Source organism: Carya illinoinensis, chromosome 13 (assembly GCF_018687715.1).
Source record: "Carya illinoinensis cultivar Pawnee chromosome 13, C.illinoinensisPawnee_v1, whole genome shotgun sequence".
Lineage (NCBI taxonomy): Eukaryota > Viridiplantae > Streptophyta > Magnoliopsida > Fagales > Juglandaceae > Carya > Carya illinoinensis.
In genome coordinates this window covers 6,940,526-6,953,151 of record NC_056764.1, presented here as the reverse complement: position 1 = coordinate 6,953,151, position 12,626 = coordinate 6,940,526, and the positions used below count along the sequence as shown (strand labels likewise).

At 35.7% G+C, this 12,626-nt stretch overlaps 1 protein-coding gene across 1 annotated transcript; it reads right to left on the bottom strand.

Moving 5' to 3' along the window:
* Positions 1-569: 569 nt before the first annotated feature.
* LOC122290888 (cation/H(+) antiporter 4-like) lies at positions 570-3,227 on the bottom strand. Its single transcript, XM_043098571.1, has 3 exons — positions 2,991-3,227; positions 1,801-2,805; positions 570-1,716 (listed from the first exon to the last, which is right to left on the bottom strand). Exons 1-3 carry the CDS (start codon positions 3,225-3,227, stop codon positions 604-606), a joined length of 2,355 nt encoding a protein of 784 aa, XP_042954505.1. The 3' UTR covers positions 570-603.
* Positions 3,228-12,626: the final 9,399 nt, after the last annotated feature.

The following is a 12,626-nucleotide window of genomic DNA, read 5'->3' as shown; positions in this document are numbered from 1 at the left end:
TTATATTTATTAATAACTACAATATTTTTCAAATTTTAACATATAATAAAACCATTAATATTACAAACCATACACGAACACGAGGGAGGTCAATCCATTTAAAACTAGCTTACTTTTGGATGTGTATAAATATATATATATATATATATATATATATATATATATATATATATGACTTTTAATCTCTAAGTGCATATCCGGCCCATTGCTCATGGAAGGACCAGCTGCATGCCGGCCATTGTATGCCTGTAGATGAGATCGACAATTGGAGAAGAGAAGCTTTTGGACAACAAAGATGGTGCAATTGCGTAGTGGTCTAATACAGGACGTACATTTCTTAATTTAAAATGAAATTTATTTTGAATCAAAGAACTAGAATAATTCACAAAATATAATGTTTGATGCCTCCATATATATTTGGAATCGATAAAAATAGATCACTATACGGTCCCGTGTGGCTTCTTTCATTTAATTTCAACCAAAATGAGTAATGCTAACTATAAGTTTGAGAGCTACGTGCAGATTTTTTGAAAACAAAAAATGAATCTATTATAAAAGAGAAGATCACTTTTCTAACCATGACTAGGATATTATTGCCCGTCGTCATTTTTGCTGTTTCTGCTGCTGACGTACCACCAAAACGGATGTCCTGGTGTTGTTATCTGAGGTGGCAAGAAGATCTCCGATGATACCCAGCTCTGGGAATTCACTCCATTCTGCAAGCCCTGATGTTTGAGGGGACACTACATTGTGCCGCCTCCCAACTATAATAAGGTCGTACTCTTCTATCATAGAATGAATTATCAATGCCGTCTGAGGTCCATCTTCCACCATCTCCTCTATATACGTCACATATCCACCACTCAAATTGTTAAGTCTAACATCCTTGAGCACCTCATGGTCCACCAAATCGTCCCAACCTCTAATCTCTTCACTCTCAGATGCAACAAAGTGAATCACAGTCAAATTGATGTTCATCATATCATTGGCCATGCGTTTCGCAAATGTTAATGCCTCTTGATCGTCACTCCCTCCTAAGAAGATCATTGCAACAGAATAAGATGACTCTGCTGGAATAGTTGAACGGCCACGATCAACAAGGATCCCCACGGAGCAAGGTGCTAGTTCAAGGACACCGCAGTTCAGAGTCCTTATAGCACAGTCCTCCGATTCAACAAACCCATCAAGGGACCATTTCCGGTGGAATGGGAGTACTATGAGGGACGCGAGCTTGTCCAGTGCAAGAGTGCATACGTCTTCCTGCATGTACTTCGTTGGAGAGATGGCAGTGAAAACATGCAACAGTGATATGCCATCCGGATTGTCTTGTTTGAAGCGATTAAATGCGGTAATCACGTTCTCTGAATAGGAAGTTTTGGAGAGAGTCTTTTTCTGCATTTGGTGTGAGATAAAAACGGGGGAGGCTCGACCAATCAGTTTGATTAGGTGAAGAACATAAACAGTAAGGGGTCTTTGTCTTGTCGGGCCTGAAGTTTCCAGTAGTTTGATAACCGTAGGAATGTTGTCGGGTTTGTGAATGCACACCAAGATGCGAAGCTCTGCATTGTGTCTGTTATGAATGATATCCCTTTTCTTGTAACCTGCATATTTCCATGAAGGATCGTACAGGTACTTCACTAAGATTGGTGCAATAGTTGCATTAATTAGGATCGCAACTACCGCTAAAGAACGCTCCTTGCCCGGTATAAGGTGGACCTAGTTTTGTTTATTGTTGTTTGGTTAGAAAAAGAATCCATTTTACTAGTATAAAAGCAAAGGAAAAAATAAAGATGTAGTCACCTGTTCATCTCCGAAGTAAAAATAAAGGCTGAGCTGAACTTCACCTTTGAAACTCAAAATGAGAGCAAGTGCTAGAGCATCCTTTATGGGCATTTTGGAGTACAAGAGAGGAATCAAACAGGCCACCATTTTAGTAGCAAAAGTCGCGATAACGAGGATTATATCGAAGGTCAGCAAGTTGGCATCGAGGCTGATTAAACGCAGATCTACCTTCATAGCACATGTAGTTACAAAGAGTGGAAGAAACACATGCTCGGTGAAGCAGTTGAACTTGTTGACAATGGCAGATCCTAAAGGCGGTCCATCTGGTATCGCCAAACCGAGAAAAAAAGGTCCAGCGATACAAGTAAATTTAAACGAACGAGAAACCAAGCCAGACACAAGCATCAGCAGCATGATGATGTGAATGTATACGGTTTTCACAGGCCTTCCTTTGGGTGTTTGCTTGACTATCCAAACCATTGTGGGTCGAAAAACAAATGCAAGGGTTAAGATAAAGATAATGGTTGATCCTCCACAAAAAATAGCTTGAAAATTATTCTTCTCCATGGCAACCTTAATCAATGTGGCAAGAACAAGAAGAATCAAGCCAATCGCTTCGGAAACCAATGCTGCAGATAGGCCTAATTGACCAAGTTCAGAGTTCAAGATCTTGAGGTACTCAAGAAGGTAAACAACCACCGGAAATGGAGTCAAACTATGAAGTACTGTCAGAAATGGAAGACTATATGCTTCTTCTTTGGTGAGGCGCCAAGATCTTTTAAGGGACACTCCAACTGACAAGCCAATTATCAAAGGGAACAATATGCAGGCAATACCAGTATATATGGCATTTCTTCCCATCCTTTTGAACACTTTCAGATCCATTTTCACTCCGCTCAAAAACAAAAACAGTAAGTGACCAAAGACAGCCAGCATACCAATTATTTCTTGACTTCTAACGTCAAACAAGATCTTGATTGGTTCAAAGCGCCCAAGTAATGATGGACCGAGGATTATGCCCGCCTGATTCACACGAAGAATCTTCAATTCATTAGTCTCGTACAAACGTAGTCTCATACACACGCGCACACACTTAAATATTATTTAAATTAGTACTGTGAGTGTATATGGATATAGAAAAGAATACATTATAAATATGTTCAAGTAAGATATATATTGAAGTGGATCAAGATATCAGCAGTACATACAATAAGTTGGGAGGTAAATTGCGGGACTCCATATGGCTTAAGAATGCAATCGGAGGCATGCGTGATTGCAAAAATAATCATCATCTGCAGCTCAAGTTGTGGTAATGAAAACGTATTCCCAGAATGAAGCCAGTTCCACAGGCCTGGTGAATGGACCCTATAGGGAAGCTCAACGCATTCGATTATGGTGATCATGCTTGAATTTGGAATTGAAGTTGCAAAATCTAGCGACGGCATCATGCTGGTCAAGTTTGCCCGTCCTAGTCTTTACTTTCTTTACACCGAGAAAGAAATAAATGTAAAAGGTGGATTGACAAGGAAATTCAGGCCGGCCGATTCTTTTCTTTATTCTTTCTTTCTTTCTAATTTTTTTCCCAGAAAGTCTGTTTTTTAACGCACAAACGACTAAGAATAAACCAGATTCTAGCTATTGCCTATTTAGGGGTAAGTACCTGCAGTTATATATGAAACCAAATTCAGAAGCTGTTTGGTGTTATCAAACGGTACGGTACTCAGGAACCGCTAGCCATAAAAACGAGATGATCATAAAGGAAACGGAAATATTGATGATGTTCGTATAATTATCCTGAAATGGCCGGGTGGTTTTAGACAGAGAGATTTTGAAACCTCCTAACCCCAAATTGCGTCAATAAAACGACAGCCGTTATGGCTGTTACACAATATCCCGACAATCCAGGACCTTCATCTAACACAACTCTCCAACAACATGTGAAATATTTAAAACACTAATAGATGACATTATCTGCAGTTCAAGATAATGAAAAGTATTTGTGGATGTTTTTAACTACCAACGGCAATAGGTAATAAAGGCAGCCAACGTTAATCTTAAAACGTTTGGAATACATTTTGGGTTTTACCCACTTGAATGTCAAAGTAAATGATGCCTCAAAAATAGAAAAAAAAAACAAAAAACAAAAAACTGAAGGAATCTATTGAGGCACCTGATCATCAGACAGCCATTATTCCAACAGAAGGCACTCGCAAGCATGAGGAGACCTCGGCCAGCCTAACAAACTTCAGCACAGCTGCCGAAAGAAATTCCAAGCAAAATTGAAGAGCTGCCATCTGTCCTACTCTAGAAGATTCTCCTGTAACTAACTGAATGATTGTACAGTACCGTCTGATCATTTATGATCAGATAATTTGTCCTGCTATATGTGTATAAATATGGACTATGACTGTAATGAATTATACGGAAAAACAAAAGAGTAGAATACAATTCATTGCCTTCTCTTAGGCATTTTCTCAAATGATTTCTGTGCCACTTTTCTATCTTCTTCTCTGATTTTTTAGAAACCAACCGTAAAAATGACGTTGGTAATCATCATCTCTGAAAAGAAACATTATTAATAAATACTATTTATTAAAAAATACTAATATTCTTCCACTACTTTTTAATAATAAAAAATTCTAAACATAAGCCTTCGCACCACACCAGTTTTTTTAACTAAATGTTTAGTATATGGATAATGAGTAAAAAAATTTAATTAGTTTAAAAAAAATAAACTCAAAAAAATATTTTAAAATTAAAAAAAAATGTGCGGTGTGTAGTGTGTGGACTTTTCATGTATAACAAAGCTCAAAAATAATATAAATAAAGAGAGATACTTTTAGACAAAGAATTATTAATATGCATCATGAATGTGTGTTCTACATTAAACCCTCACTTAGTGAAATGTCAATCTTTACTCTAGAGTCAGTAGTGGTCTCAAAGTATTTGAACTATGACTGTTTAAGAGAAATAAAGAATCATAACACGTATTTTAACCTAGGTGTTGACATGAGTTTTATTAGCCAGCACATTAGGCCCTGTGCTAATCCCGGTTTCATGAGTGTATTTGAGAATAAACTCAAATCTCATAGGGAGTGGCCTCACTCCCACACTCACATAGGTGAAATCGGTCAATGGTGTTCATGTAATTCTAACACCCTACTCATAAGAGCTATATAATTTCATTACAAGTTTTTTCAAAACTCATCCTTCAAAACATTATAGGATTAATGCACTCACATTATAAGAATGAGAAATAAAATAAACACAACATTTCTTACGACCATCATATGATTCATTTTTTCCATTGAACTCATTTCTTAGGATCTTTGGTCTCCAAGCTGGGTATCCTCATATATGACTCATGAATTTATGGGTTATTCCAGACCCTTTCTCTTCTCAAGGCCTTGGTTAGTGGATCTGCAAGATTATCACAAAACTTAACATAATCCACGTTAATAACACTATCAGTCAAATAAGATCTCACAGTACAATATTTTCTTCTTATGGATTTGGATTTACCGTCATAATAACGGTTTTGTACTCTACCAATAGTAGCAGTACTATCACAATGAATTAAAATGGGTGGAAATGATTTTTCACATAACAGAATCTCTTGTAATATATCTCTCAACCATTTTGCTTCCTTGTTGAAGTTAAAGCTATAAGTTCAGCTTCCATGGTTGAGTTAGCAATAATCATTTGTTTTTTAGACTTTCAACATACAGCACCACCACCCAAGGTAAAAATATAACCAGTAGCTGAAAGAGAATCACCCAACAAGGTATTCCAATCGGCATCACTAAAGCCTTCGAGTACAACATGATATTTTTATGAAACAAGACGTAATGTTTTGTACCAGATAAATATTTCATTTTCTGATCTATTGCATACCAATGTTCTCTTCTAGGCTTGATAGTAAATCTACTAAGTACTACTACCACATAAGCAATGTCAGGTCTAGTACAATCAGTCGCATAACGTAAACTCCCAATCAGGCTAGCATATTCCTTTTGATTAATCACATCATCATCATCTTCAACGAGAAATAAATGAACACTAGAACAAAAGAAGTAACAATATGCTTGCATCCAACATAATTATATTTCTTCAATAATTTTTTACGTAATGCGATTGATTAAGAAAAATATCATCACATTTTTTGGTGATTTTTATACCCAAAATAAAATTAGCCTCACGGCCAAGATATTTCATATCAAAATGATTATAAAGCATGCTTTTTGTTTCATCTATGACATGCAAATTAGAACCAAATATCAATAAATCATCAGCATATGGGCCAATAATAACATGTGAATTTTTCTAAGATTTATGATAAATACATTTATCACTTTCATTTGACTTATAGTCATTCTCAATCATGCAAGAGTCAAAGTTCTCATGCCACTGTTTATGAGCTTGTTTTAAGCCATGTAAGGATATTGTCAACTTACACATTTTGGTTTCTTGGCCAGACTTTACAAAACTTTTGGGTTGATTCATATAAATTTCTTCATCTAGGTCCCCATTAAAAAAAAACTATTTTAACATCCATTTGATGAATTTTTAAATTATAGATTGCTGCAATGACAATCAATAATCTAATGGATGTTATTCTTGTAAGAGAAAAAGTGTCCAAAAAACCAAGATCGACTTTTTATTTAAAACCTTTTGCGACAAGCCTAGACTTGAATTTTTCAATTGTTCCATCCAGTGTAAAGTTTTTTTCTAAGGACCCATTTACACCCTATGGTTTTGCAACTCGGTGGCAATTCAATTAATTTTTAAGTTTTATTAGAAATTAGTGAATCCATCTCATTATCTACAACCTCTTTCCAAAACACTGAATCAAGTGATGCTAAAACTTCTTGTAAAGTATTTGGGTTTTCCTCAATATTATAAACATAATAGTCAGGACCAAGATTGTTTTCAATTCTAGCTCTCTTACTCCTTAATTTAAAAACTTCTTCATTTTCTTTAGGAGTAGAAAAACTAACTTCAGAAGAAATATTTTGTCTAAATTCTTGACCTCCACTATTTTTGGATATAAAAGGAAATTTTTCTTCATGAATAATTGCATCGCCTGATTTAAAAATAATTTTATTTTCAATATAAAAAAATCTATAGGCTGTGCTATTTTCTGCATATCCAAGAAAGACACAAGTGCTAGTTCTAACACCAAATTTGGGCCTTTTAGGATATGTTAGTCTTACAAAAGCCAAACAATCCCAAACTTTAAAATATCTCAAATTTGGCTTATACTCTCTCCATAATTTAAAAGGTGTAGTTCTTGAATTTTAATAAGGCACCCTATTAAAAACATGAAAAATAGTCAAAACTGCTTCCCCCAAAAAATTTAAGGGAGCACCTGAATCAATAAGCAAAACATTTGTAAACTCAATCAACATTCTATTTTTTCTCATAGCCACACCGTTAGATGTATGTGAGTATGGTGCAGTAGTTTTATGAATAATTCCCAATGATTAAACAAAAGTATTAAACTCATTTGAATCGTACTCTTGGCCTCGATCACTTCTAAATCTTTTGATCTTTCTACCAAATTGATTTTCAACTTCATGGAGGAATTCTTTGAACTTTTCAAAAGCATCACATTCATTTTTTAATAAATAAACATATGTGTGTTTTGAAAAATCATCAATAAAAGTGATAAAATATCTATTTCTCCACGAGTTAAAATTCCTTCAAATTCACAAAAATCGGTGTGAATTAAATCTAACAATTTGGTATTTTTTTCAACACTTTTATCAGGTCGTTTTGAAATTTTTGCTTGACTACAAACTTCACATTTTTTAAAATCCTTTGTCGGTTTAGGAATTAATCATAAACTATTCATGATAGCAACATATCTACTATAGATATGACATAAACTTGCATGCCAAAAATTTTAAAAAGAAAGCATATAAATAGAAACATTCGATGCTTTATGCTCAACATTCAATTTAAATATTACATCACAAACATAGTCATTGCTCACAAAAACTCCATTTTTCGTTATGACATATTGATTAGATTGAATAATTTGTTTGAAGCCTACTTTGTTGAGTAAAAAACTCGACATCAAATTCTTCCTCATAAACGGCGTATAAAGCACATCTTTGAGTGTCAATATACGTCCAGAAGTGAATTTCAGCTCAACCTCACAACTCCCAACAACTTTGGTTTTACTTAAATCACTAAGCATAATTGGTTTCTCTTTTTCAAAGTGAGTATAATTTTTTAACCAATTTTTATCATGACTGACATGCCTATTGGCATCGGAATCTGCCAATCACCCTTCAACAAATTCTTGAAGCAAATTAATGTCTGTAATAATTGTTACAAATGGTTCCTCATTTACGTTAACTTGAAGATTATTTTCTTGCTTCAAAAACTTGCAAGTTCTAGCAAATTGTCCGCTTTTTCCACAAACAAAATAGGATTGAATTTGTGAAGAGAGTCCTTGATTCTTACTCTGTTGGCTTTTGTGAGGTCTACTACTTTTTTTTTAAAAAAAAATCTTTGTGGCTGCAAACGACTATTTCTTAAATTTCGACCTTTGGGCAAGACATAATTTTCATAAAATAAATTTACCTTTGTCTTGAGAACGTACGAGATGTTCAAAAGGCTTAGCTAGAAGAGCGCATTACACTTCCATATTTTGAAATAGGCTTCCTTGAAACTGAAGGGTTTGTTGAGATCCCTAACACTTTCCATGCATTTTTCGATTGTAGACTCCATCTGAATTCTCCTTAAAATTGTTAGTGAAATACACAATAATATAATAAAAATTACAATGAAATTAACATTCAAACTAAACCAATTTGGACTATGGCTCAGAAATCTCGCTCTATTTGAAGAGATTCAAGCCCTCTTCGATATACAAAGCTTCAATTTAATCGGTACAGTAGAACTTATTTTAACTTGACTTCTTCAAGATACAACAGTTCAACTGATCGTCGTTTAGTTCAAACTAACTCTTTACAAGTGGTTGAGCTCAAAACTCTACCTAAAGAACACATTTCTTTTATCTGGAAATAATCTAAAAAAAACTATGTCTAAGTACTCCCAATTCATAAACTAAATGTAGTTTTTTTTCCTACAAAAAACTCCACTTGGGCAATTGAATAAAAAGACTATAATGAATAGTATTAGTGGATGTTTTTAACAACCGAACGGCAATAGGTAATAAAGGCAGCCAACGTTAATCTTAAAACGTTTGGAATACTTTTTGGTTACCCACTTGAATGTCAAAGTAAATGATGCCGCAAGTCTTCCTCAAAAATAAAAAGAAAAAACTTAAGGAAACCAATGGTAAGAAAGATGTCGGTAATGATCATCTCTAAAAATAAACGTTATTAATAAATACTATTTATTAAAAAAGTATAAAAAATTATCTCAGTTTAAACCTATCCTTCGTAGTCATGATCTTCTGCGTATTGTTGAAAGCTCAGAACCATGTCCCTCTCAGTTCTTTTGTGATGACATGGGCAATGAAAGTGACTATGATGAATCTAGAATAAGTTCTTTGGAACAAGAAAGAATAGGACTTGTTGAGCTAGCTTAATGCTACATTGGCTAAAAAGATTTTGTCTATTGTTTATGACCTGAATACTTCTTGCTAGGTCTGGGTTGTTCTCTCCAACAGATTTGCTACTCCTTCAAGATCTCGGATAGCCCACTTGAAGCGACAATTGCAATCACTACAGCAAAGCTCTCAATCTTGCATTGATTACATTCATTTAGCAAAATCATGGACTGATCAACTTGTAGCAATTTGTCAACTTGTATTTGATGAAGACTTAATTTCATTTCTGATTGGAAGTTTGACAACAGCGTACAATCCCTTTGTTACTTCTTTTACTTTTGCCACCAGGGACTGCACTCTGTCCTTTGATGATTTTTAAGCTGAGTTACTCAGTTTTCAAGCCTTACTTAAGTACCAAAACAAAAGTGTCTCCCTAAAATCTAGTCAATTTGCTTTGTTCACTCCGAAACAAGGCCCTAACCATTTCAACGTTCTAAGAAATTCTCCAAACCTTACACACAAAAATAAGCCTCCCATCCAGCAACACTCATAATCAATCTAAGCCCTACCCCACATCTTCTTCAAGTTTCACTACCAACAAATCTCCTTGTCAAATATGTGGAAGATCTAACCACCAAGCCTTAGACTACTATCTTTGGATGGACTTAGCATATCAAGGCAGACATCCTCCTACCCAACTTGCAACAATGGTAGCTTATACTCAGCCTCTACAAGGTGATCAACTGTGGTTTGTAGATACTCGAGCAAACAGTCATATTATTTCTGATCTTGCAAATCTCACTCTTCAACAACCATACTAAGGAACTGAGACCATGGTTGTTGGGAACGGAGCTAGCCTTCCTATTGTCAACACTGGTTCTACTCTTATGCACGCACAATCATCATTTCTTCACTTAAACAATATATTGCATTGTCCATCTAGATTTGCTAATTTACTTTCAATTAAGCAATTTGTGTAAGATAATGGCTACTATTTTGTTGTTTTTTGAAATTCAAATGTCTAGTTGAGAACTTGCATGTTCTCTTACAAAATAAAACAATTCCAAACCAATGGAGGTGGGGACTTTTTTTCCACTGCTTTTAGAAGTTTTTTTTGGATTCGAATAGGATATTTCTGTCTTACATGCCCATACACATCTCAAAAAATAGTATAGCTGAACACAAACATCAATGTGTTACTGAAACCATATTATCCCTCTTGGCACAATCACATTTAAAATCTAATTTTCGAGTAGAAGCTTTCCCAAAAATAGTATATATACCTGATTAATAGACTTCCAACCCCTGTACTACATAGCCTGTCTCCATTTGAGAAGTTGTTTAACCATCAACCTGATTACTCTAGCTTACAAGTTTTTGGTTGTGTTTGCTGTCTCTTTCTTAGGCCATACACCTCACATAAACTCACATTTTGTAGCAAACGATGTATATTCCTAGGATACAACTCAATCAGAAGGGTAAACACTACCTTGATCCTCATCTTAATCGAGTTTACATTTCCAGGCATTTTGTTTCTTATGAAACCATATTTCCAACAAAGGATATAGATCTAGCTTCACATGGCACTTGCTAGACTGGCTCCTCAAGTGCATCTTCTATAGGTTTTCTTCTCTCTTTATTGTCTAATTTATCTTCATCTCCTTCAATAACTACATCCTTACTTGACTCTTCCCAGCTTGACCATAACTTCTTTCATAAACCTATTCTTTCCCATACACCATCACCCGTTCAATCCCTTCCTTTGGTTTCCACCATCCCACTCAACCCCCACCACCGCACCAACCTTAGCCTCCATTTTCTCGAGTGGTTACTCGTTCTCAAATAGGAATTCACAAGCCAAAATAGTTTCCTAACTACAAACTTTTCTACAACACAAAGCATCCACTTAAATCCCTTCATACCACTTCTTTACCTCTTGAACCAACCTGCTTCCCCTCAGTTGTGACCAATCCCAATTGGCTTGTTGCAATGGGTAATGAGTTTGATGCTTTGATGGCTAATGGCACCAGGTCCCTATGTCCACAATCTTCTACTCAGCATGTGGTCCGCAACAAGTGGGTATTTAAACTAAAAGAAAAGTTTGATGGAACTTTAGATCGCTACAAGGCTAGATTAGTGGCAAAATGGTTTGATCAACTTGATGGAATTGATTATACTAAGACTTTCAACCCTGTTATCATCCCTGTTATATCAAGCGTAGTACCATTCGGCTAGTTCTCTATTTGGTTGTTACATTTGATTGGCATCTTCGTCAACTAGACGTGTCTAATGCATTTCTACACAGACACCTCAAGGAGGAAGTTTCATGGAACAGCTGCAGGGTTTTGTTGATCCCAACAAACCTAATCATGTTTGTCATTTACATAAAGGCATTTACGAACTCAAGCAAGCACCACGGACCTGGTTTAAAAGGCTTTCTCAATCATTGTTGGAGCTAGACTTTGTTAGCTCTAATGTTGACTCATCTTAATTTGTGCTCCATCAAAATAATATATACATGTTGGTACTGATATACGTTGATGACATTGTAGTTACAGGCAATCAATCCACTGCCATCTTTGAACTCATCAAGAAGTTAAAGTTGTAGTTTGCAATGAAGGACTCAGATCCTCTATCTTAATTTTTGGGAATTCATGCTTCTCGGAACCAAAATGGACTTCACCTCCAACAATCTAAATATATCTCAAATCTTCTTCATCGTTCAAATATGGTTGGTGCCAAGCCCTATAGTTCACCATCCGTCACTAGCAGTGAAATGTCCAAATTTGACGGGGAACCTCTTCCAGACCCTACACCATATCGCCACATTGTCGGTACTCTTCAATATTACACAATCACCAGACCTTACATTGCTTATAGCGTTAACCAATTCTGTCAATTTCTTCACTCACCTACATCAATTTACTTCATTGTTGCCAAACGGGTATTGCGCTATTTGAAGGCCACAATTGATTATGGAATCTCCTTCACCAAGGGTCAAATACAATTAAATTGATATTGTGACTCCGACCGGGCTGGTTGCACAGATGACCGTAGGTCTACAATAGGTTATGAAATTTTTCTTGGCTCGAATCTCATCTCTTGGGCCGCTAAGAAATAGCACGCTGTATCCAAGTCAAGTACTGAGGTTGAGTATAGATCCATGGAAGCAGCAACTGCATAGATCTATTGGTTAAGGATGCTCTTCAAAAACTTGCAAGTTCCACTTGCTTCCCCTCTAGTGTTATGGGTTGACAACATTAGTGCTTTGGCACTTGCCTCCAATCTAGTACTCTTCCATGCCAAATCCAAGCATATA